A 26,320-nucleotide genomic window follows, 5' to 3' on the forward strand; every position below is an offset into this window, starting at 1 on the left:
GTGTAAAGACCCTTAGGGAGCTCTGCTTTGTTTGTTGTTTTTGGTTTTTGCGGAACCAGGGGCTGAACTCAGGACCCTGTGCTTGCTAGGGAAGCACTTATTCTACTGAGCTATCTTCCTGGCCCATCTGCTTTGTTTTACGCTTTTTTTTTTTTTTTTTCCCAACTTGACATCACAAGACTGCACCATCACAACGATGACTGTGTGTCAGCATTCTGTGTTTGTGCACAACTCTGAAAACATCCTCAGTAAATGAAGATACATCCTGTCTGCACATCTGCACGTATGCGAGATGACACTTCTCAAGACACTGGTTCTGCGGGCGACAGCCCACAGGCCGATGATGCGCTGAAGCTTTTGCATCAATCTTCACAAAAGCCTGAGGCCGTCTTGGTATTTCAGATGACTGCAGTTAGAAGGTTGGGAATACGCCACGATCAACCATAGTGATACACATTTACACACTTCATTGTTTTACTTACTGTTTTAGTAATACAGTTCATCTGCTCAGAACTGTCATTCTGCTGTATGACTGCCAAAAGCATTCTGACTGCAGTGTTTATGCTCAAAAAGACTTGGTTATTATGATATAGCCTATTTTGTTGTGTAAAGTGACCTTTGAAATCATCTGTCAAGTTTTTATGTATTTATCAAATAAATTTCCCTGGAAAAATGTAAGAAAAGGTCAGGGAGATGGCTCAGTAGAATAAGCGCTTCCCTGGCAAGCACAAGGGCCTGAGTTTGATCCCCGGTTCCACAAAAAAAAATAAATAAAAAAAAAAGTAAGAAAAATGTTTTGTGAGACAAGGTCTTATAAGCAGTTCAGGATGGCTTTGAACTCAGGGGAACCCTCCTGACTCGGCTTCCCAAGGGCTGGGATTACAGGCAGGTATCACTTCATCTGGCAATAGATGGTTTTTAAAGACATTTTAAAAATTATTTTTTCCAGAATTATATTTTTCAGATTTTGAGCTTTTGTGATTTTAGACTTTAGAGGTTTTGATCTTTTAGAATTTCAACATTTAGGATATGAGTTTTGAACTATATTTCTCGGGACTTTATCTCAAATGCCTAAAAAAAGGACATCTGTGGGAAATGAATGAAATTCTGTTAGTGTGCTGATCAGTTATATATTAATGCTCATTCCCTGGTTTTGATTACTATTTTATGGTTATTTAGGATATTAATATTAGGGGAATGTGGGTGAAGAGGACATAAGAATTCCTTGTACTATTCTTGATTTTTTTTTTTTTTTTTTGTATTATAGAAAAGGGTCTAGAGGGTGTTTAGGGTCTCACTACTAGATTGGACTCATAGTGATTCACCTGTTTACAGCCTCCTAAGAGCTGGGATTACAGGCACACACCACTGCACCCAGTCTCAATTGCTGTCTCAGAGCAACCCGGGGTGGGGCTGGCACAGCAGGCCTGGGGATTGAAACCCAGCCCCTGCGCCTGCTTGCAGGCGCTTAATCCACTGAGCTATTTGGCCAGCCCCTGGTTTGGTTTTTGAGACAGGGTCTCACTATGTAGTTCCAGCTGGCCTTGAACTCACAGTGATCCTGCTGCCTCAGCTTCCCTAGCGCTGGGATTACCACTGTGTGCCTCTATACCTGGCGCTTTGTATTAGTTTTGCAACTTTTCTTTTAGTCTAAAGTTATTTCAGGCTGCTGCACCCTGCACCCTGAGTGGCCAGAAGCCAGAGGATGAGCCCGGCGCAGACTCCAACGCAAGTTCAAGTTCTCGTGGGTTGCAGCAGCAGCAGCAGCAGCAGCAGCAGCAGCAGCAGCAGCAGCAGCAGCAGCAGCAGCAGCAGCAGCAGCAGCAGCAGCAGCAGCAGCTCACAGGGAAGAGAATGAAAAGGGAAAACTGTCCTTTCTGCAGCTGATAGCATAATTGCCTTTTAATGCTAATGTTTCTGGAAGAACCTTGAATGCCCAGGGACTTTCCAACCCTGCTGCTCATAATCTTCAGCCCTCTTCTGATCACTTTGGAACTAGGATTGCCAGGTAGAAGTTAGTTTACTGATAAGATGTGACTGCTACTGGCCTACCTCAGCGACCTGGATATACTGGAGCACATGTCCCCAGGAGTATGTGTATCCATCTGATACCACTCCAGAGTAGAGCTCTATTCTGGTGTCAAACGTTGACAACGTGAGGACTGCCTTTTTTTTTTTGGTGGTACCAGGGATCTAACTCAGGAAGGAGTGACTTTCTAATTAAAACCATTGCTAACCGGGGCAAGGTATAGCTTTTAAACTTCTACTGAAACAGTACATTTTAAAATGTCTCTTGGAAACACAAAGTCCCTGCATTGACTTTAAGATAGTTTCTATTGCCTTTGAGAATAAATGAAAATATATTGGAAGAAAATAAATAAATAAAATAATTTCAAAATAAAAGCCCACCTATTATGGTTTGTGTCTAGTTGTTCCCCCAGAGCCTCATGCAGTTCACGGGGTGGCTTCTGGACTTTGTGATTGATTGCTGCACCTGCCCTGGAGCAGGTAATTTGCATTACACTGTAAGGAGGGGAGAGAGGCTGTCTGGCTGGCTGCCTGAGCTGCGGCCACTCCCTCTGCTCTCTGCTCTTTGCTGCATCCTGAGCTGTTGCCTCTGCCCTGGGCCACTCTGCCTTGGAGCCAGCTGAGTGTGGACTGAAACCTCCAGTAACAGTGAGCTAACTAAACCTTTCCTTCCTTCTTTTTGAGTGTCGGGTATTTGTCCCAGCAACAAGAGGAGAGTAACTGAGACACCACCAGCTTCAAAAGGCTGTGTACTGTATAGTTTTATTTATATAACATCCTCACAAAAGACAAACTGTATTTCCTGTCCTGACAGAAAATGGACTGACTGTGCCAGGGTGTGGAGGGAGGAGCGAACTCCAGAGGAGGGAGGGTGGGGGCGCCTTGTAGGGTGAGGGACGTTCTCTATATCAGGCTTGCCTGGGGGCAGTGTGACCGCCTGTGCTCATCAAAACCTGTGGGACTGTCACTAAAGAAGGTGTGTTTTTGTGGTATGTTGAATTGTGCCTGAACAAAAAAATAATAATAATTTAAATGTAAAGCATGCACACATCCAAGCACATTTGCAGACAGTGTGTGCAAAATAAATACAACAGAATGACACCCCATGGATCTGCGAGAGGATGTGGAGTAGGGTAGAAATATAGAAGGGAACAGACAAATAACACAAAATAAATGAGGGGCTTCACAGCAAAGTGACACTGCATGATGCCATGAACTGTGGCGTGAATAATTCAATCCTCTGCACTTGGGGCAGGAAAAGAAGATGGAGGTTGTGAGAGAGGGAGTAAAGAAGAAGGAGAGGAGCTGTGTGGAGTTTATTTAATTGAAGAAGACTACAAGAAACTCAGAACCGGGGATATAGCCCAGGAGAATAAGCGCTTGCCTGGTAAGCGCAAGGGCCTGAGTTCAATCCCCGGTTCTGGGAAAAAAAAAAAAAAAGAAAGAAGAAGACTATAAGAAACTAAACATTCATCCAAGGTAAAGTGTAGTGCCTCCAAACAGCAGCATCCTAAGCAGAAAAGAAGTTTATTTATTAATATGGGATCACTAACAAATAGGTTGATTTTGATGAATCTTACTTATAACACATGATCTATTTTTAATCAGGGGAGGGAAGGTATAAAACTGATGGCTCAGAAAGATAGTGTTCTTTATTTTGCCTGTATTTGGACAAAGCATTTTTGGAAAGAGACACGAGAGGGCTGGGGAGATAGCTCAGGAGTGTAAGCACCTGACTGGTACGCGCAAGGTCCTGGGTTCAATCCCAGGTACTGAAAAAAAAAAAGATAAAAGAAAAAATGATGGGGCTGGTGAGATAGCTCAGTGGTCTAAAGCACCTACTTAGAACAAGCTTAGCAAAAGCACCTGGATCGCTGTTCAATCCCCCAGCACCACATGCCAGCCAGCCCCGCCCCCTGGTGGGCTGAGCTGGCCACACACACACACACACACACACACACACACACAAATAAATAAATAAAATTTTTTTTAAAAAAAGAAAGAAAGAAAAAATGAAAGAGACTCCAGAAGCTGGCATCATCCTTTAGCAGAGAAGCTGGAGCCAGAGCAGAGGGAGAAGGGGTTTCTCTCTGGGCACTGTTGGTACTTCTGACTACTGGACCATGCAAATGCTTTGCCTGCCTCAGAATCATTTAGAATTCAGGACTGGCAGACACAGGCTTCACCACCTATGAGCTCACCATAACAGCCAAGCACAGGTGATTTTCAGCATCCCTGAAGGAAGCCGGGGCTTAGCTGGGAGTAGAGGTTCCAGTGGCAAGTCCAGGGCTACTGAGAGAAGCAGACTTGCCATCATTGCCCTTCTGGGGGCCCAGAACCTACAGCAACATGGGCTGTGGCCCCTCTGGACCGTCAGGTCAGCCACTCCAAAGGGAGGATCTGGAACTTGAGCTCCTGTTTCTGAGCTCAGAGCCTGCCAACCAGACCTCTAGGGGTCTCCACAGCTCTGGAAATCAGTCCCTTGCTGCCTGGAGTCCAAGGGCCCTTCATTCTGAAAGGACAGTGTGTGACAATGGGGACATTTGGACATCTGCAGGATGCACAGGTAAGGAGTTAGAGGCCAAGTGGTCCCATTCTGTGTGCACACCTCCTATCAATCCTGCTAAGTGGCAGCCAGCCTCCTCCCAGGGACAGGACTTCCTTACTTTCTGCATAGGACCATCCTCTGACAGCTCGAAGTGTGGTCCTTACTTAGGCAGAGGAAATCTGCCTCCCCTCAACTTGTTCCCATCAGTCCCTATTCTGCCCAAGGCAGCTACATGAGACAGTAGGACTGTGGGGTAGTACATCTCGAAGTCAGGGCATGAGAGTGTGGACCTGGACACTTAGCAGCCATGTAACTAAAGACCAGTTCCTTCAACCACTCTGAGCACATCCTCTCATCCACAAAATGAGGATAATAATAAAGCATGCTTTGTGGACTGCTAGGAGAATTAATTAAGATTATGCATGAAGCATATGTAACATAATACACAAAGAAAATGATTAACTCATTGTATCTATTATTTCCAGTCGGATCCCCTCAGCCAGCAGACCGTCTGGAGAGTCTGAGACAACGGTATCTTTGCCAAGAGGCCAGCCCAGCAATGATTTCTGTCTTCTGTTTCAGGCTTAGCTGACAGCACAAGAGGGGGCCAGAGGGTACTCCTGCTACCCACACTCACCTGTGATGAGGTTGTCCACGAGGGTGGTAGGCATGCAGAAGATACCCACCAGCAGGTCACTGACAGCCAGGTTGAGGATGAACATGTTGGTGACAGTGCGCATGTGCCGGTTCTTAAGCACAATGAAGCAGACCAGGGCATTGCCCACCATGCAGAGCAGGAAGATGAGCAGGTAGGCCACGATGAACATGGCCGCCACCGGTGAGGAGTGCTGGTAGTAGGAGGAGAAGGTGAGGTTTACAGCCAGGGCAGCCTCCATGTTACTCTCATTCTGACTTGGGGGCCAGCTGCCATTGGGAGACTGGGGGGGCTCCCCTAGGACCAAAAGAGCATAGAAATCAGGACTCTAGGCAAAAAGTCATGGTCAACTCCTCACCAGGAGTGAGATCCTTCAGTGTGGCTCATCTTGGTACCCCCAGCCACGTGCTTGACTTGATGGCAATGGATCCATTCATACCTTCTAAGTCACCACTGCACCCCAACCGCTCACCCATCTTGCCCAAGGCCCATTCCCATCAGTACTCCCCCAACCCACCCGTGCTCCATCCTCTTGGGCTTTGCTCAGGGCCACAGATGGAGTCACCACTACGGCCTACACCCCTGGGGTTCCCTTGCCCTCTGGCTTGTGACTGGGCTTAGCCAATGGGATGCACTAAAAGAGAGAGAAAGGGAGAAGAGAGAAAAGGCCCAGGCATTTGCCTCGTAACTCCCTCCCTGCCTGGCCCAATTCCGCCAGAAGATGCCCCCCATCCTTGATGGGCACAGCTTGATCCTTGCTATGGTTTCAATGTATCTTCCACCAGTTCACCTGCTCCAATCCTAATTCCCAAAAATCCTGTAATCTATTTAAAAGTGGGGTGGGTCTTTGGGAGATAATCAGATTAGGTCCTAAATGTGGCGCCCCCGTGAAGGCATTAGTGTCTTTATGAGAAGAGGCTGTGATGCCGCACACTTGCTCCACCTCCCCGCACGGCACCCTCACCACGTCAAAGGTGGTGTGGAGGCTCTATCAGCTCCCAACACCACAAGCTAAATAAGCCACTGTTTTTTACAGCTGACCCAATCTTGGGTATTTTGTTACAGCAACAGAAAATGGACTAAGACGCTCTTGTTCCACGACTCTACCTCTTGCCCGATGATTCCTGCAAGGTTCCCTCTCCTTGTAGCAACAGATCTGCAGGTGGGCGGGGCGGCCTGAGGTCCCTTATTCCATAATGAGCTTGCAGCAAGGTGGCCCTGCCCCGCGTGTTTCTGCCTCAGGACCAGGCTGGGACATGTGTTTCCCCAGCTGTGTTTCAAAGCAAGCGGCTCGGTGTCCAGCTACAGCTCTTCTGGGAAGTCATTAGTCCTGGTGACTCACAATGTTGTCTCACACGCTCTCCTCCGCCTTCCTCTGGGACTGAATGCGGCCCATTCCAGGGGATGGGGAGTCTTTGGGGAACCTTTCTGCCACACCCAGAGCTCAGCCACTGGCCGGGAGGCCCACTGGAGGCTTGAGACCTGGGGGCCGGAGGCCCCGGGGGTAGCAGGGCCACCAATAAACGGGAGCCATCAGAACGTCAGAAGCCAGCAGGGGCCGAGGAGGCACTGGGGGCGGGGGTGGGGGCTGGGGGGGCTGGCGGGTTGGGAAGCTCTTGCGCCTGGTAAGACAGGATGATACTCCTGATAGGGCTTTTCAAGGGCATCCAGTGGCAACCGTTGTTACAATATAGAAGATAGCAACTGTGGGCAGGAGAGACTATTTATTATAGTGAGCCTATCCAGGAGCGTCGCATAACAAACTACGACTAGAGAGAGAAGTATAACGAATTTCCTTGTATAATTTTCCAACCTTCAACAACGATCAGCTGAAGGCCAACCTTGTTTCAGCCATACTCTTATTCTTTTTGGGTCATTCTGAAGCAAATACCAGACACTGTTCCTTTTCATCTGCAAATATTTCAGCTTGTGTCTCTAAAATATGTCTCTAATTTTTTAAAAGCCACGATCACACCATTATTGAGTCTAACAAAATTAACCATTAAGTTACATTACATTATGATCAAATATTCAGCATCCTCCACTCAAAATTCCCTGATGCTTTCCTAATTTTTTTAAAATACAGGATCTGACAAGATCCCTACCACCCATCCCATCGCTATATGGCAGACCGCCCCAGGCCTTCGTGGTGTGCACCTGGCTTGGCCTCGGGCTGATTCTTCAGCAGGTTTCTTTCCTGCAGCTGTAGCTGTGTGAGGCTTGGCTGGGGCGGTAAGGTTCGAGACAACCTCCCCTCTGGAGCTGGTGGTTGGTGCTGGCTATTGGCACGGGGTGCACTCTCCACTCTCTACTGGCCTCGGCTTCTCAGAGGCTCTTTAGAGAATGGAGCTCTTGGGGTGGCAAGAACAGATGAAGAAGCTGGCATTTTCACATCATTATTGCCTCATCCCATTGGCCAAAGCAGCCCAGATTAAGCCAGTGGAGACACAGTGTCCACCTCTTGCTGGGAGGAGCACCCACATTACACTGCAGGGGGGTGTGGACCTAGCAGTGTGACTCACTAAGTTCTAGCCTTATAAAATCTGCCATCAAGCCCGTACTGCGCTGGGTTGCTGCGACTCCTGAGACTCTAGGTATACAGGTTCCCCCTCTGCGTCTTTTCCCCTCTGCGATTTGTCATAAAGACGGCATCATTTATCTGTAAGTTTCCTACAGATTTTTTTTTTTTTGATTGCTCCCTTGTGATGCCATTTTATACTCTGCTTTCTGTGGCCTGCACTTCCTATAATTAGTGGTTGGAGGGAAAGGCTTGCTCGGCCGCGCCTCGGGGGACAGCGCTCTGATCCACCATCAAGTTCCCCATCAGCTTTTCACTTACTATTTTAGCACCCACTCAGGAGCAGTATGCAGAGCCTTAATTGCATTTTAAATACAATCCACATTCTTTACCAAGGCTTCACCCACGCTGGGTGGTCTGCTTCCTGTGGACATCTCCCAGCCCTCTGCAGAACCTCTCGGGCCCTACATACTCCTGCTTTTTCTAACCCCAGGCCTTGACTCTTCCCCACCTTTGGTTCTCAGCTTAAACATTGTCTTCCAGGGAAGCCCCACCTGATTATTTATTTATTTGATACCAAAAATGAAACTCAAGACTTTGCACTGCTGGCCAGATGCTGTGTCACAGAGCTCTGTTCCCAGCCCCAGCTGATTATGTAAAGTACCTTACTCATGTTCTTCAATCTGTTCCTACTTTGTTTTTAGGATTATTGTGCCACCCATATCTTTAAAAATCATCTCCTGGAGAGCAAGGATGTTCCCTTTCTTGTTCGTGGCAGTGCCTGCACCTACTAAATGTTTAAACTGTTGATCAATGAGCAATGAATAAATATTTATAGGAAGCAGAAGGGGAAGTGTGGATCCTGGTACCAGCAGACAGGGTGCTGCTCAAAGCAGGCAGTGCAGTGCTGAAGGTGCCTTTAGGCCCCTGGAGGAAGAGACGAGGACAGGTGCCACTTACCCCAGGCCTGGCACAGGGATTGTGGTGCTGAGCCCTAAGTGGATCCTGAGCCATGCCCATTGCTGCAGGCAGCCGAGTTAGACAGAAATATTATAGGCAGTCAGACAGGGCCAGGCCCCCAAGAAGACAAGATGGAAGACAAGGTGACTTTGCAACTTGGAAGAGACACACTCCCATGTGGGCCACATCTCAAGACCAAGACAAAAAAAAAGAGGAAGCACAGCTGCATACTTCCCTAGGGATGGGCATTAGGGATTGATATCCTAAATAGTCTCAGTCAACTTGAAAGAGCCCAAATAAGTCACTAGCCCAATCTCCAACAGGAAGAGACCCTGTTCCGTATTCGTGCCCGCTTGCTACATGACTCGCTTTCCCATTTGATACTGGATTTAATCAATTTCACCTGAGCAATGGTGCTTGTAATCTCATTGGTTGACCATAGTTTTGTCCCACCTCATGGCCAACTAAGCAAGTTCCCATGTCTTCTCCACTATCTTAGACCCGCCTCACCACATGGTTTTCCTCTACAAAAGTCCCTGCAAGCGACAACTTCCTGGGGGGAACTACCCACTCGGGCCCCCCCTCTTGTCCCTCTCTCAGGACAGGAGCTTTCTTTCAATAAATATATTCTGCTCATAACCTCCGTTCTCTCCTAAAATTCATTCTTCAGTTTTAGAGAACACGAACTCATGCAGGTCAGGTCCAGAGTTCGTTTTTCTCTGTGTCATTTGGAGGTTCCCTATATCGTTTGGAGATCACCTGCGCAAGACCAGTTTTTCTCCCTGTATCACCATGATGGGGAAACCTGTGGGTGTGCAGGGGCAGAGGAAGCTGCCAGGACCTTGCAGGCTCCAGCCTACCTGCTTTCTCAACTCCCTTCCCTTGGCCTTCAAGTGAAGCCATTTTCTAGAATCTGCCCCTGGAGAGTGTCTGAGAGGGACACTGCCCATCTCTAGTGCCTCTCCCAAGCCAACATGCTGGACCCAGCCAGCTTCTGTCACTGAGTGCTGGTCCTTTCTCCCGAGGAAGAATTTCTTCCCGTACCAGGCATTTTCCTACACAGGAGGGCTGCTAGCCTCCAAGCAGAAGACCTCAGAACGCCTTGGGCTTGTCCTTTCTGGGATCTGCCAGGTGCCCTTTTGGTTGCACCCTGTGAAATTTTTAACCATTAAACCAAATTAACCTCCTGGAGGCCTTGGGACATAATGAGACTGACTCCAGAGCAGCTGGTGATCTCAGAGGCTGAGCTCTGGACCACTGAGAGGCAACACAGGGACAAGGCACAGGCACAGTAGTGCTCAGAGTGCAGTTCACACCAGCAGAATCAGCATCACCTGCAACTTAGGAGAAGCAGAAATTCTCAGGTCTCATCCCTGACCTAGGGAGTCAGAAATCCAGGGGCTGTGGTTTAAAGAGCAGGGCCAAGGAGTCGGAGATGCAGTACTGCTCAGCATTCGGAAGACTCTGGATCCTCTCTCGCATGTCTCTTAACAAACAAAAGAAAATAAAGGGGCCGGGGAGATGACTCAGTGGAATAAGCGCTTCCCTGGCAAGTTCAAGGGCCTGAGTTCAATCCCCGGTTCCGAAAAAAAAAAAAAAAAAAAAAAAAGTGTTTTTCAAAGGCATCCTGCCCTGGCAGTGAGTACCCACTCTGGGAAGTCCTACCTCCCCTCCTGCCTCGGTCCTCAGTATGCCATGTCTCACCTTTAAAACAGAACTGCAAGCATTGCCTGGCTGTAACATAGGGTGACCCATGTCACCTCCCTGGAAACCAGATTCACTATTGCTGAGATGAAGATAAACTAATTCCTACCAAAGAGGGGTGGTGGCAAAGTTTCAAGAAGGTAATACGTGGCCGGGGATATAGCTCAGTGGCACAAGGACCTGCCTGGCAAGTACAAGGTCCTGAGTTTGATACCAAAAACCCAACAGAACAAAAAACTTGGTCAAGGCAGTAACATGCAGAGCTTGGAGCCAACTGGCTGCTCGGCCCAGCTGGGAGCAGTGGCGCTGTGTAGACTGCACAACAGATGTGAGCAGAGCACTTTACAACACTCTTAGTGGGAGCCGCCCTACGGGTGAGAAAGAAAGGAACACCCAGATGACAACATCGACATTGCCGCCACCTGCTGCTTGGTGCTGGTAACACTTGGAGACCCAGTCCCAGACCAGAGACACGGTCACTCCTCAACCCCACCCCAACCCCACCTCCTGGGAGCTTTTGGGTAAACCCAGCGCTGGATCCGCTGAAAAACACCAGCTTCCATCAGTACAGAGGACAAAATGGAACAAGCGACTAATAAGCTCTCGGAACAGAAAGTTCAAATTCATTCATTTACAAAGGAACATCAGGGTAACCTTTTCATCAATCAGACTGGCACAAGGAGAAGTGCTCAGGGAGGGATGCACCCTGCAGGGGGCATCCCAATCAGCTGAGCCTTCACAGCAGGGCACACCAGCCAGCACCTAGACAAGGACCTGCTCCCAGATCCAGCTTCTGCCAGGATGAGCCATGCAGCATCGTGAGGAGTGGGCTTAGGAGCACATAGGGACCTATTGGTATGGCCCTGAGATAGCGCATGCCTGCGTTATAAAGCCCTAGCCCATAGAACAGTGTTCTTGTGTAAACTGGAGATCAGCTTTTAAAAATTAACAGGGTTGATCCAAGGGGGTAGTGTCTCTTTACGCCATTTCTATCTTTCATTGTTTTTAATCAGAAATAAACTCTGTCACCTGTGATAAAACGCCGATTACATCACCAGTAGATCTCAGCCCTGACTCATTACCAAGGCATTGGATTGGAACAGGGCAGACCCCGCTCCTCACATCCAGCGAGTGGATCAGAATTCTGGGGGTGGGGGAGTAAAGGTACTGCTTTTTTGCTTGTTTTTGTTTTTAATTCTCCTGGTAATTTCCTTGTGCAATTGGATTCGAGAACCACTGACCTTTCCGATCTCTATCCGCAAGGCCCAAGGTTTAGTGGAGCTTACCATTTTCGGGATCAGCAAACTTTGAGCCTGATGCATTTTAATTCACTTCACATTTTCCTAACATGGTGCACGGTCCCTGTCTGGAAAGGAATTCTGGTCTTCAAGAGCAGTGGATCTTCTCCCTAAAGAAATGCCAGATACCTGGCACACATTTCCAGGGGAGTAAGTGAGGTATTAGGGATTTGGTGCCCTCTGCATCATTGTCTCTCCTCTCCCTTGTGCACAGTGACTTACTTCCTGGGCAGTCAGCCTACTTCCTCTCAGTCCTTTTCAGAGACTGTCAAGCAGGAGTCAACACTTACTTCTGGCCAAAAGATGGCCACCAGATCTCTTTTGCATTGTGTTCATCCCTGGGTCCTAGTAGCACATTTTTCCTTTCAATGATCCCTCTCTCCCCAGTGGATACCCTTTGTTTGTTTGTTGTTGTTGTTTTCAGGCAGGGTCCCATTGTGTAGTTCAGGATGGCCTTTTTGGCAATCCTCCTGCCTCAGCCTCTTGAGTGCTAGGATTACAGGCACATATCACCACATTCACCTTGGATACCCATTGTGGGTTTGGTTTTGTTGCTGTTGTCTTTTTGAGACAGAGTCTCATTATGTAGCTCAGGCTGGCCTCAAGCTCACTTTGTAGCCCAGGCTGGTCTCAAACTTGCAATAATCCTCCTGCCTCAGCTTCCTGAGGGCTGGGATTACAGGTATGCACTGCTATACCCAGCCTGGACACCCATTAAGTTGGCCAGCTCTAGTTTCTGTTGCTGTAACACCAATGGCTTGGCTAATGCAAGGGCTTCCAGCAAATCGTCCTGGACTTCTAAGGTGTTGGCAGAGTCTAGATTCAGAGCCCCAGGCGTGGCAGAAGCAGTAAAGTTGGGCAGGAATAGCACCACATATCCAAGACTTCTGCTCCCCAGAGGAGATGTGTGCCCTTCTCCCCACTGCCTCTTAAGGAGGCAGTGACCTCTGAGGAGGAAGTGCTTCTGCAGAGGGGCAGGGACACTGACCTAGAACCAGAAGGCATGGCCTTGAGAGCTGGCCAAGATGGCCCCTCACTGTTATAAGGCAGTTAAAAGGCCAGTGACTTTGTACAGTTCTGACACAGAGCTACATTTAGCTTGGTACAGCTGTGGGACCAATGACGGAGTCACTAATCCCCCTGCTGCCCCGCTGTACCTGTACATGAGCCAGGGAGTCCTCTCATCCTCTCTAGCTCTCAAATGCAGAGCACCCAGTCTTCTTGCCCCTGTCCCCTCCATGGGCTTGTTACAGACCTAGAGAGTTATCAGAGTAAATGAAAAGGTCTCAGAGACCTATGGGCTCTCTGCCACGCTGCCTGGAGATAGAAGGGCCATAGTATTGTGCCCGTTCCTCTGCGTGTTTTCCCAGGGAAGCAAGCCTGGGTCGTGGGCTGCTCAGGCTTGTGTGGGGGCTACCCAGGAGAACGGAAGGCAGATATGCAGAGGGATCCACGTGGAAGGAGGTGTCCTGTGACTGCGGCCTCGTACTGCCCCCCTTCTGCAGCCTGAGCCAGAGCCCACCCTCCCCAGGTATTGCCGTGCAGTGTGAGTTTTGCAAGCCTGGTCCTTTCATGGTAAGAGCAAGTAGGTCTTGCAAGATCCATTTGGGCTTGCACAGGCTGCAGATCGTGAGAGCCAAGCTCACAGCACTCCTTCAGGAACCCGCACGGGTGTTCCCGTCTGCACGCGCCTTCCTACTCTGATGCCTGCGGATTTTCCCAACACTTCATTTAGGAACTCTTGGGTCTTTTCTGTTTTCCCCATCAATATCTGCATTCAGAAAAGGTGCTGGTTCAAGCCATTTGTCTCTTATTAAAACCTAAATTGTCTTTTTTCCTATAAGTCTACACTCCCAGTCCACTTAAAGGAAGTGGAGGCCTGCGGTAGAGGTGGGGAGGATTTTTTTTTTTTTCTCTTCTGCTAAACTGAACACCCCTTTAGGGCATCATAATTCATGCCCAACTCAGCTCCGAATGTGTCCCTCTCTCTGGCACGTGGCAAGAACCTTTACATGATCAATGACTTTTGGCCATTAACATGGGACCTGAATATCCCCCCAGTACAGCTTTAGCTGTAGCAAATAGATTTCACTATGTATTGTTTTCATTGCTGTTGGAACGTATTTTATACAGCATTAACAAAGAATGGAGACTTCTTTTCAATTCATAGGAAAATCAAAGCTCAAAGACAAAGAAGCTTGCACTCAGAATACAGCTCGCAGCCCCTGCTTTTGTTTGACAGGACTCCGCATCCATCCAACAAAGCCGGATTCCTGGTCTGAGCCGCGCCCCTGCCCGGCCTCTGCCGTTTCCCACTGTTAGATCTCAGCCCTGTTAAGTCACCCGGAAGGATCTTGGATGTCCTCCCCAAGACTCCTGCTACGAAGCTTACACTGCCACATCATCTGGACCTGCAGGAGGAGGACGGCAGTGACCAGAGGCAGAGCCACAGCCAAGGACTCATCTGAGAGGTAAAGAAAGAGGGCACTTAGGTTCCTGGAACACTTAACCTCCACCTAATACTTCTCAACCTACATCACCACAGAGTCTCAGAGTCCCTGTCCCAAGCAGCTTGGGTTCTTTCTGCCCCCTCTTTTTTTTTTAATGTCTCAAGATCTTGTTTAGAAAAGAGTTGGATAATTGGTTCACATGCTTGAGGAGATGAGTCATAGTGGCTCCCAGTACAGTATCTCTTTTGGCCATTTGCATTTCAAAAGGAGTCAAACCTTAAATCAGAAAACGCAAAGCTCTTGATGCAATTTCAGTTACTAATGAGAGAGCAGTGAAGGGCTTTGAGAAGACACTGAATTTCATTCTTTTATGTTTTCATCATGAGCAGAATTGGTAAAATTAGCCATATTATCAGTGCCATGTACCATGCCTCAGTTTCCTAATTTATAAAATCAAGGCTGAGCAGCTGCTTACAGAATGGGCCACCCGGCGACCGAGCAGAACTGTTGAAGTGTCTCCTCACTGCTCCTCTAGAAGCAGGACAGACGGGGGACTTGAGCTGTACCCACTCAGCCTGTTTCCCCAGCCACAGCTGACTCCCCTCCATAGTCCACAGCCGGACAGGAAAGTGCAGATCTTCATAGCAGCCCAAGGTGGCCCCAGAAGCTGGGTCATTTGTGCAGAGCCAGCAGACCTCACGGAGTGAAGCCAGGGTATGCTGTCCTTATGGGGCCTCAGCTTTATCATCTGCCAAATGGGACGCTGCAGTCTCCCTGCCTACCTCTCAGGCTGGACCAGAAGCTCTGGGGTGGGGAAGAAAGTGCTTTGTGGTAAAGGACAAAGCATAGTGACTCTAGCAGCTGCATTTCCATGAGAAAGGGGGAGAGGCACCAAGATGCCGAGTGCTGCCCCAGAGGAAGACCAGCTGGCTTGTGCTTCCCTCCTCCTCTCCCCAGTGACCTCCTTGCTCTGCAAGGGCCACCTCCTCACAGGTATATCCACCTCCAGCCAGAGTGGGCATCTGGTCTCCCAGCCTCTGGGGCTGTCTCCGCCGTAGCACTCACAGGCTGGAGAGGTCACCAGGGGCTCCGGGGAAGCCACTACACTAAGGTGAGACTGACGTGGGTGAGATCTGATCTGATCTGCTGTCCTTTTGCTGACTTCACTCTAGGAAACTCACAGTCAGGGCCCAGCAGAGAAGGTGGACAGCCCAGCCACACCCAGCATCTATGTAGCAGGCAGTCTCCAGTTGGGAGGAGGCTTCTGGGCCCTCAGAGACCCCTCCAGGCCATATTTCTGGTCCAGCTACAAAAGAAAACCCACTCTAGGCTCCCAGGGAGTAATCAGACCTGTGGGCCCCTGAGGCCCAAGCTGGAATTGTGGGGAGACAGGTTCTGGGCCAGCCCTGAGGGATGCAGATTGGAATGTCTTCCTGAGATTTGGAGATCTCCTGGAGCCACACAAGCATGAGCTTATCCCCAGCATCAGTACCCTCCCTGGCCTTCATCCCCTCCCTAACATCCCAGAGTCTCCAGGAAGAAGCCCACTGGCCCATCCCATTGTCAGCCCCCACAATTTTCCTCAAGAATACAAGCCAGATGTCCCTGTTTTAAATGTGTGCTACTGACTTCGAGGACCTCAATTCAGGACTTCACATTTCGTGTCCACTTAATTTCCTTATCTTAGTTTCAATCCATTGCCCTGTGGGTATTATGGCTCCGCGTTGCAGGATTGATAAGCATACCTCGCTCTCATTTTCCCTATTAGCCACCCCCAGTGACTGCTATCCAGCCTTTAATGAAACCCCTGTTGTCAGTCAGAGCTTCAGCTGCATCCCTGTGGCTCTCTACTCCTGCACAGGGGTTCATGACAAATCTCGGCATCTTGCTGAATTGCTATGATTCATCTTTTCACCTCTCAGATGCTCCGAAGGATGAATTTGGGCAGGCTTAGTCTGATTTGTTCTCAGGGAGCACTTGCACAGATTCCTAGTAAGCACTAATTTTTTTTCTCCCATATTGGAGATGCCACCCGGGGCCCCTCACATACTAAGTAAGCATTCTGCCACTGAGCTACATTGCAGTCCTGAAAATAGTTTTATTTTAAAAAAGACATGCTTAGCAAGTACTATAAAACAATTCAGAATACTACAAAGGGAGAGAACATCCTGGAAAGTCACACACTCAGGTTAACCCATGTGGTTTTTGTCTTTTTTCATTGAGACAGGGTGTCACTATACAGCTCAGGCTGGCCTTGAACTCATAAGGTAGCCCAGGCTGGCCTCAAGCTCATGGTGATCCTCACACCTCAGCCTCTCAACAGCTGGCATTTGGTTGTGCACCGCCATGCCTGGCCTCCACCTGCTTTCAACGTTTTGGGTCTCATCCCCTTGGCCCAAAGTCTTCAGTGGAGAAGGGAAGCTCCTTATAGCCCGGTGCCCAGAGGTCTCCCTGCTTTGCCTTCTCTGATGCTACAAAGGAACAAACCAGCACTGCAGGGTGAGAGTATCCCTCAGCCAATGGGGAAGACCAAGTAGTGCTCAGTGCCCATCTCCTAGGGGGCAAATCATTGCTGTTTTCTTAGAGGGGCCCCACGGGATAGAACCCGCAACTGCCCACAGCGAGAGCTAGTTCAGTGATGTGCCTATTTTTGCCTCCCCCCCCCCCTAACTGTTATGGTTTGTGTCTAGGTGTTCCCCCAAAGCCTTGTGCAGTCACTGGGGCAGCTTCTAGAGTTGGTGATTAATTCATGATCCAATGCTGGGATTATAAATGTGAGTGCTACATCTGCCCTGGGGCAGATAATCTGCAGAGAAATTAAGGACAGAAAGAAGCTTGCTAGCTACCACAGCTACTGCTTTTTTCTTTGCTCTTTGCTGTTTTCCACCACCATGTACAGCTGCCCTCTGCCATGTGCCACCCTGCCTTGGAGCCAGCCAAGTATGGTCTGAAACCTCCACTAACTTTGAGCTAAATAATCTTTCCTTCCTTCATGTTGGATGTCGGGTGTTTTGCCCCAGCAAGGAGTGAAGAGAAATTGAGACACTAACTCATCCTCACACACTCACTTCTGCTTCCCTGCATTGCTCCCCGAATCCAAACCCTCGCTTCAGGGGGTGTGCTCAGAAGCAGGGGAATCCAAACGAGCGCATCACTATCTCATTGCAAAAATGCTTCGTTCACATCCCCAGCAGAGAGCCTCTGCAACTCTGCATAAAGGGGACCGTGGGACACATGCTCAAAAATCGGCCCTCCTGTGACCAACAACCCATTCATAATGTGAACTCATATAACGATCTGTCCACCGTAGGCAGTGAGCATCCCTCCATGTCAATAAATAAGATCCTGGTGTTGCACAAAAGGAGAGAAGGTTGGCACTCCCCTGATAAGGGTGGTTAAAGCATTGTCACCTTCTTAGAGGTACCTAAACACCATGTGAGCCTGGAGTGGTGAGGCAGGCTTATCATCCCAGCATTCTGGGAGACAGAGCAGGAGGATTGCCTGAGTGTGAGGCCAGCCTCAGTTGTACAATGAGTTTAAGGCCAGGCTGCACTACACAGCAAGACTTTGTTACAAACAAACAAATGTAGGATTGTGGGGGGCATAAGTCAGGGGGCCGGCACTTGCGTAGCAGACACAAAGTCCTGGGTTTGATCCTCAATAAAGAAAACCCACACACACTTTAAAAACCAGTACATTTGCACAGCTCCAGTTTTCTGGAGCTTCCTTCATTCTCTGTAATTTCCTCTAAGGTGATGGTTATGTCTGCACATGCTCTGGGTCCCTGGATGTCCTGCCAGGGTCTGCAGGGGTGAATTCATTCGAGGCGGCTCGGAGCCTCTTCCTCGCCGTGTGTGTGCAGGGCTTCAATTTCTGCCTTATGTTCCTCATTTCACAATTTGAAGTAAAATTGCCTGTGTCCTGTTCTGCTCGCCTGCCTGCAAGCACCAAGATGTGAGCAGATTTCCTTGTGTTGCTCTTACTTGGACTCTGAAGGCTCTTTGCTCTGTCTTTGCCAATCTCTCTGGTTGCCATTCACTAGGGCTCCAGCAGTTTGCTGTTCCTATAGATCCTGCCAATCCTCCAGTGGCATCCTGGGTCACAAATTCCTCCTGGCCACTCATGGTTTGTGCTTTCAAACCCTTGCTCATGGGAAGGCTGCAAGCACAGCCTCGATAAAATCCCCTTTTCATCTCGACAGCAGCATTTGCAATTACTTATTGGAATTTCAGGGTTTTATTGCCTCTCACAGCAGCCTTCTCTTATGAATTTGTCCAACACTGCGTGTTTTGTGAAGCCAGCTGAATGCAAGCTTCTCTACTCAACAGATAGGTAACCAACCAGTGGCACAGAAAGGTTTATGCACAAGCTCAGAAACACCCAGCAAACCAGTGGCCCGGTCCTAAGTCCTTTAATTTGTTAGCCTTTATAAATACAGTTCCCTTGCCCATGTGGGCTGAAAGAGAGTTCTGGACCCCCATCTGGTTAGGCTGGAGCAAGCAGCTTATGCCTGGGACCACTTGAGGTCTAGGAGGTTGGGTCCATTTGATTCCTTTACCCAGAGAGAGAAGTCCTCTCCGCATGGAGGTTGCCTCCTCCAGAACCCCGTCTCTCCTGCTCCCTCCCCCAACCAGCAGCAAAGTCAGCACCAATTCTTGCTCAGATGTGAGTGACTGTGAGTGGACACAGACAGACAGACAGACAGACAGACAGACAGACAGACAGACTGACAGACCGACAGACCAACAGTGAGACAGACAGACATTCAGACAGGCAGGCAGGCAGGCAGGCAGGCAGGCAGGCAGGCGCGCACACACAACAGACACACACCCCGCGGACATCGAGGAACCCCTAGTCTCTCTCCTCTCTCCCTCTGTTTATCTATCTGTCTGACACACACACACCATGGATACAGAAACAACCCCAAGACTCTGCCTCTCTCACGGACACACAGACAGACACACACCACTGACACAGAGGCACCCCCGGAGGCTGTCTCCCTGTCTGTCCTGTCTGTCTCTGTCACACACACCAGTGCCAGTTTCTGGTTCTTGCCAGCCACTGTCCATCACTCCCCCCCATCCCAACTCCTCCCCCTTGGCCCCTGTTCCCGGTATGTACCCTGGACACCTTCCAGCTTGGTCCAGGTCACTCACCCTCCATCCTGCCCACTCCTGCCCGCTCCCGGGACAGTCTCCGATGGAGGGAGGCAGCGGGCACCTTCTGAGGGGCAGGGTCACGGGGGCCTCCTCTGGGCCCGGGTTCCCCGCCAGAGCGCCCTGTGGGCCGGACTGCGGAGGCGGGCAGGGGGCGCTCGCAGGCCCAGCCCCTGCAGGGCGGGCTGCTCAGAGGCCGAGACTCGAGGAGCGCAGCGCTGCTGCCCGCCGGACTCTGCCGCCCGCAGCCCCACACCTCCCTCCGTTGCCGAGGGAAGGAGGGGGCTCGAGCCGCGCCGTCACCATGGCACCCGGCACACCTGTGAGGGCGAGCCAGGACGCCCTGGCCCGGCTCCCCCTGAACTCTGTCCCCGCGGTCCCAGCTCCCCTCCAAAGTACCAGCAGCCACTTGCAGCCCCAGCGGCCACGCCCAGCAACTCCCTTTCCAGGCGCCCAGCCCGGGTCCTCACTCTTCACCCCGGGGACCCTAGTCTGGTGTCCAGACTCCTGGGTCTTGTTGGGAAGAAGAGGAAAGGTGAATACACAGGAGGCCGTCAGGCGGATTGGGGGAGCCCCATGAGTTCTGAGCGCCCCCAGGAGAGTGGGAAAAGATGTCTGTTGGATGATTACTAGCATCGGAACTACCCAGCCCAGGCACGCCCCAGGTGTGCACCCTTGGGCGATTTCTGTTTCTGCATTTGTGAAATGGTTTGGAAGGAGAAAAGATGGGGTTGTCAAAGCTTCTGCTCAGAACATAGTAGATGCACAGTTAACAGACCCCTGAGCTGGATTGGAAACCACAGTTGTCCTACCCTCTTCAGGTCAGGCACCAACAGATAACATTCAAGATTCTTGCTGTGTGACAGACAGCTGTCAGCTTCCAGGTGAGACAGTGATCCATCTATTTCTTCCCTTATGGGGAGGTGGGGGATTCATTCCCTTTTGAAACTCGCTGGAGTGCTGAGATCCTCTTGTACAAATGGCATCTCACTTGGTCCAGTGGAGCCCAGCCGCTAAGCCGTCTCCACGAGTGGCTGGGGCCTTGGCAGCAGTGTTTGGGAGACCCCCCCCCCCGTGACACTGACACATGGACAGGAGGGACAGTCACCATCACAGCCTCTCTTGGCCTCCCATTAGGAGACACGAATAGTAGAGCAAGTGTGTGAATGGTCACAGTGCCTGTGGGCCACCCGCCTCACTGCCCGCAGCGAGCTCCCCTAATCAGATGTCCCTGTGCCCTTCCTGCTGACATTCCTCTGCGGGTTCCCAGGCACCCCCTGCACACACCCGTTGCACCACCACTACTCCTCTGTGCCTCCTTCTGTCACCAGACGCCGGCCTTCCTTGCTGAGCAGGGCACAGTCCTCCTCCGGGGCCTGTGCGGTGCGCCCTACCCGGTCCGGCTGTCCATCCGTGTTCCACCCTTGGCTCTCTAATCCTACATCTCTAGAACAGCTCTTAGCCCGGTGGCTCCCAGATGTTGCTGCACTTCCGAATAACCAGGGGAGCTTCTTCACCAGCGTCTTCTCCACGCACAGGTCACAGCCCTCACTAGCTAAGTCAGAAAGTCTGGGAAGCAGATTAGCAGTGTGTAAAGATCCCTTAGAGGCCTCCAGTGTGCAGTGGGACTTGACAGCCGCTGTCTGTACCATTCCATAATATTTCTGGCCTAGTGGCTGTCCCCAGGCTGGGTGGGGTCCCTCTCCTTTGGCAGTAGTCTCCTCAGGCTGCTACTACAAAACACCACTAGACTAGTGCCTTGAGAGTAGAAAGTTCCTCCAGCTCATTCCAGAAGCCGGGCAGTCCAAGACGGTCCAGCCTGTTTGGTTGTAGATACTGTCTTCCTCCTCTGTGCGCCCACAGTCCTTCACAGGTGTGCATGTACAAGAGGGGGAGCTCTGTGGGGTCTTTATTTATTTATTTTATAAGGATTTTTTTTTTGTTCCTCGCATGCCTTCAGGGCACGTTTGGCCAGCGAGAGAGTTGTGAGGTTCGAACTCCAGCCACCTGAGGCTGACAGCTTTGTGGAAGCAGCCACTTAAAGGACTGAGCTAGGCCCAGGCCCCCCAAATGCATAATTCTTTGATTTTTTTTTTTTTTTCCGGAACTGGGGATTGAACTCAGGCCCTTGCACTTGCCAGGGAAGCGCTTATTCCACTGAGCCATCTCCCCAGCCCCTCTGTGGGGTCTTTATAAAGAAACTAACCCAGGGCCAGCCAGATAGCTCAGTGGACTAAAGTGCCTGCTTAGGCAGGCGCAGGGACCAGGTTTGATCCCGGGCGTGCTGTGCTGGCCCCACCCCCAGGGTGCATGCTTATAATCCCAGCACTTGGGAAGCTGAAAACAGGAGGCTCACCACGAGTCCGATCTGTGTAGTAAGACCCTGTACTCAATACATAAAAAGAGAAAAAGAAAAGAAAGAGACCAGGGAGATAGCTCAGTAGAATAAGCGCTTGCCTGGCAAACTCAAGGGCCTGAGTTCAATCCCTGGTTCCATAAAGAAAAGAGAGAGAGAGAGAGAGAGAGAGAGAGAGAGAGAGAGAGACTAATCCTAGAGGATCAGGGCCCAATCCCTCAGATATTATTTCGGTGTTTCCTGTGAGTCCCCAAATAGTCACATAGGACTGGTTAGGACATCACGTATGGAGGCATAGAAACATTCAGCCCATCGCGGAGACCCTGTCCCATTCACTGAAATGTGCCTGCTATGGTTTCATCTAAGATGTCCCCCCAAAGGCTCATGTGTTCAGAAGTAGGGCTTTTGGGAAGGTTGAATGGGGGCACTCTAGTCATCAGTAAATTCACTGTTGATGAGGTCACAGCTGACATACTGTTAGGAGGTGGGTGTGCTCGCTGGAGGAGGTGGGTCCCTGGGAGCACAACCCAGAAGAGACGTCCTTGTCCCTCGCCGCCCCTGCTCTCACTCTGCTCTCTGCTTGCTCACTCACTGCTTCCGGCCTGTGGAAGGTGGGCAGCTAGCCTCAGCCACATCCTTCCCCCATGATATTTCTGCCAGCCACGGACTGTGGCCACAAGCCAAAACAAATCCTCCTTGTGCACGTCAGGTACTTCATCAGACCCATCCCAGCTTCCCTTCTGGATGCAGGTCCTTGAGGGAACCCACAGTCCTGCACTAACTTCACATGCCTGCTTCTCTGTAAGCAGAGTTGGAGATGCGTTCTGAGATGTGTGGGAGAGTTGGGAACCAGGAAGCACTCCTCCCCCCGCTAAACCAGCCTCTGAAGAAAATCTCCTTCCAAATGTCTTAAAATGCTTATTAGCAAGCTCTCCCCAAGGATGCAGGTCACTGCCGTTATCTGCATTTATAAATGACAAGGTCTCTAATGGCTGACTTATTCCCACAGTCACAGAGCAGCAGCAGCGGCAGCCTTGGCAGAGAGGCCAGATACGCCAAGTAAGTGAGCTCCCAAATAGCAGGCCCTTACAGGGACAGAGAGAACTCAGTACAGGAAGCCAGGAAGCTCAGGCATTTGTCTGGGCTCTCCACTAGCTCTACATACATTTCCTACTTGCCCTCTGGAACATTCTAGAACATTCTGAAATACTTCCTCAGCAACTCGGTGTTCTCATCTACAAACTGGGAGAGGTTTGGGCCAGAAGTGCTTTCCTACTCTGACAGTCTACCTTGTCCTCTAGAGGGTCCAGGTATGCAGAATCTCCCTGAGCAGGGACTGGAGACACCCCATGAAGTCTAACTCCCTGGCCGGGGCTAACATTCTAGGCAGCCATAGAGCTTTGGGGATGGGCTGAGTCAAGAAGGACTCAGACCATCCTGTCAGGCAAAACATCTCTAGGAATGGTACCACTGAGGACAAGGTAGCAGCTCTCTGGAGGAGTTGGGGTATCCTAGAGGCCTCTGCTAGCCTTCCCCCAAGCCACCGTCTGGGCTCTGGACACTGATTCTAAGAAACTTTGGCTGGTACTCAGCTAGTACCTGCATGCAAGGAAACACAGCTCAACAAGCCTGCCTGTGACAGAGTACATTGTAACACTGTTCGTCACTGTTAATTAGGGGCAAGGATTCTGAAGTTTCATGTCAACTTGTGGATCTGTGTTCAATAGAGAAGTCCAGAGGTGTTGACTGTGAGGACATTCATGCCCACAAATCATGTGGATCTTGTCAAAGAATTCTTTTCTCTTTCTTTTTCTTTTCTTTTTTTTTTTTTTGAGGAACTGAGGACTGAACTCAGGCCCTTGCACTTGCCAGGGAAGTGTTTATTCCACTAAGCCATCTCCACAGCCCCTTGTCAAAGGATTCTGGGTAGAGACTGAGGCTCTAATTTGGTACTCATTCTAAATCCTGACAGGCTGAGGCCGGCCAGATAGCTCAGTAGATTAAAGTGCCTGCTTAGGCAGACGCAGGGACCGGGGTTCGATACCTGGCATGCTGTGTCGGCCCCACCCCTGGGGCACACTGAGACAGTGATTGAGACTGGGGTGTGGTGGTGCACCCCTGTAATCCCAGAACTTTGGAGGCTGAAAACAGGAGAATCACTATGAGTCCGATCTGTGTAGTGAGACCGTGTGGACCCTGTACTAAATACATATAAAAAAAAAAATCAATCAATCAATCCTGACAGGCTGGACCATCTTCCCACTTCACACTCTGGCCTCACTGCCTGAAGCCCCGCCAGTATGAGATCCGTGTTTTTGCCCTGAAGGAAATAGAGAACCATGCAGAACTAGAAGTGGCTGCAGTAATGTCTAGCAGGTTCTCTGCATGCTACATGCTGGAATAACAGGCTCTGGAAGATGTAGAGGTACAAGTCCCAAATGCGTACCCAATTAGAGCATCAGTCTCTATCCAGAATCCCTTAACAAGATCCACGTGTGACTTGTGGGCATGAATGTCCTCACAGTCAACGCCTTTGGACTTTTCTACTGAACACAGATCCAGGCACTGTTCCCTGCTTTCCTGGGAATCTGCCCCAGTTGACCCAGCCCTTCATAAACAGTCCAGAGCTATTGTGCCCATTCTCATAGCTCTCCACATAGATGAAGCCAGTTATGGGCTCTGGGCTGTGAATGAACCCCCCACGCACACCACTCCTGCACTGTGTCTCGTGGAGGCAACTTAGGTGCTGCCCCCTACAGGAAAGAAGGTACCAAGTGCCTTTTCCAGTGTGCGCAGGTGGAGATGCGTGGGCTCTGGGCCAGCTCCCAAGTGCCTCCTCATTGGCCTCGTTAGCTGTCCCTGAAGCCCAACATGGTGCATTCACAGGTCCCTGAGCAGTGAGGCTGGGAGGAGTAGGCACTGTCTCCTGCTCCTTCTGGGACTTGATCTCCTGCCAGCCTCCAGCTGTGGCCCAGGGGGCTGTAGGGCACTCTGCTTGCCGTGAGGCAAGGTTCTTGGCTGGACATCAAAGGCTTGGCGTTTCATCCAGCAGCGGGTGAGAAGAGCAATGAGAGCAGCTCTCCAGTGTGCGAAATCAGCATACTGTCGTGTACTGAGCTCCACTGTGTGTTGCTTCCTGGCCCTAGGTGTTGGCATTTGGCTTAGACAATCTTGGCACTTTTTCTTGTCTTTTGTTTCCTTCCTTCCTTTCCTACATTCCTTTTTTTTTTTTTTTTTCCTTTCTTTTCTCTGATACTGGGGACTAAACACAGGGCCTCTGCAATAAGTAACATCCCCAGCTCTTTTTTATTTTGAGGTAAAGTCTTGTTAAGTCATTTAATTGCCTAGGGAGGGTCCAAACTTCCCATTTCCTGCCTCAGCCTCCCAGAGTGTTGGGATTTCAGATGTGCACCACATCTGGCTTTGACACCCATTTTACAAATGAGAAAGAGCTCAGAGAGACCTTCCACAGGAGCATGGAGAAGGACTATGTCAGCAGGAGAAAGGGATAGGTCACTTCTCCTCCCCAAGCCACTGTCCTGAGAGGCCCCGGGCTCACAACAAAGGCCCTGGGCTTGCAGCAGCAGAACAGGCTCTGATCCTTCCTGGGCCTACGCTAGCACAGCAGCCTGTTTCATCCACTCAGTGGGCATCAAGAAGCATGAGAAAACACACAAGTGCCTGCCCAGGGCCTGTGGCTTTGTCCCTTCCTCGGGGTGGGCCCAGCCTGCCCGGCTGAGGCATTACTCAGAGCACAGTCTGGCTGCACATGGTTGCAAAAGATTTTCCACCGAGCATCCCTGCCCACGCTCTCTCCAGCCCTGCCCCGCTTCTCCTGGCACCTTTCCCAGGGCCCTGCTGAGGCCTCCTGGGGCCATCTTACCCTGCCAAGAGCTGTGCTTTCTTCCCTGGCTGGCCTTCTGCAAAGGGACAGGCACATTCTGGGGAAAGACCAACTTCAGAGCAGGGTTTTGGGGTCCAACATAGTATCTGGGAGAAAGTCTACATTAACTCTTGTTATCTACCCTCTTCTTCCATGTAACTGTACTTTCTAGGAAACTTGTCCAGGAAGTAGAGTGGCAAATAACTCACTGCTCATTTCAGAGGTTTTCTGAGCCATCCAAAGGGATGTCAAGCTGGGAACTATTTGGTCATAGAATGTGTGGATATAGGGGGCCAGGGAGATGGCTCAGTGGAATAAGCGCTTCCCTGGCAAGCGCAAGATCCTGAGTTCAATCCCCCATTCAGCAAATAAATTAAATTAAATTAAATTAAATTAAAAAAATGACCTTTTGGGCTGGTGAGATGGCTCGGTGGTCTGGAGCACCTACTTAGAACAAGCTTAGCAAAGCACAGGGACCACGATTCAATCCCCCAGCACCACATGCCAGCCCGCCCCGCCCCCTGGTGGGCTGAGCTGGACACACACACACACACACCACACACACATAAATAATAAATAAATTTTTAAAAAAAAGAATGTGTGGATATAACTGAACTGTAGATGTAAGGGAAATTTGATATGCTGTATTGTTTTTTAATTAATTAAAATGTCAGTTTAAAAAAAAAAAAGATGGCAAACTGCTTAATTTCTAATAGCATCCAAAGTTTATACCCCGAAACTATTTTTTTTTTTTTTAAAGACAA

The 26,320-nt window shown here is 50.0% G+C and overlaps 1 protein-coding gene and 1 pseudogene across 1 annotated transcript in view; one reads left to right on the forward strand and one right to left on the reverse strand.

Moving 5' to 3' along the window:
- Npffr1 (neuropeptide FF receptor 1) overlaps positions 1-19,328 on the reverse strand; it is a 34,108-nt gene extending 14,780 nt beyond the window's left edge. Inside the window, exons 1-2 of the mRNA XM_004623972.1 lie at positions 19,318-19,328; positions 5,214-5,528 (exon numbers count right to left, since the gene is read on the reverse strand). Coding sequence (XP_004624029.1) covers positions 5,214-5,528; positions 19,318-19,324 — 322 coding nt within the window. The 5' untranslated portion in view covers positions 19,325-19,328. The remainder of the gene's footprint in view (positions 1-5,213; positions 5,529-19,317) is intronic.
- LOC111818674 lies at positions 17,510-17,568 on the forward strand (annotated as a pseudogene).
- Positions 19,329-26,320: the final 6,992 nt, after the last annotated feature.

The sequence above is a fragment of the Octodon degus genome, unplaced genomic scaffold (genome assembly GCF_000260255.1).
Source record: "Octodon degus isolate 3935 unplaced genomic scaffold, OctDeg1.0 scaffold00005, whole genome shotgun sequence".
Taxonomy (NCBI): domain Eukaryota; kingdom Metazoa; phylum Chordata; class Mammalia; order Rodentia; family Octodontidae; genus Octodon; species Octodon degus.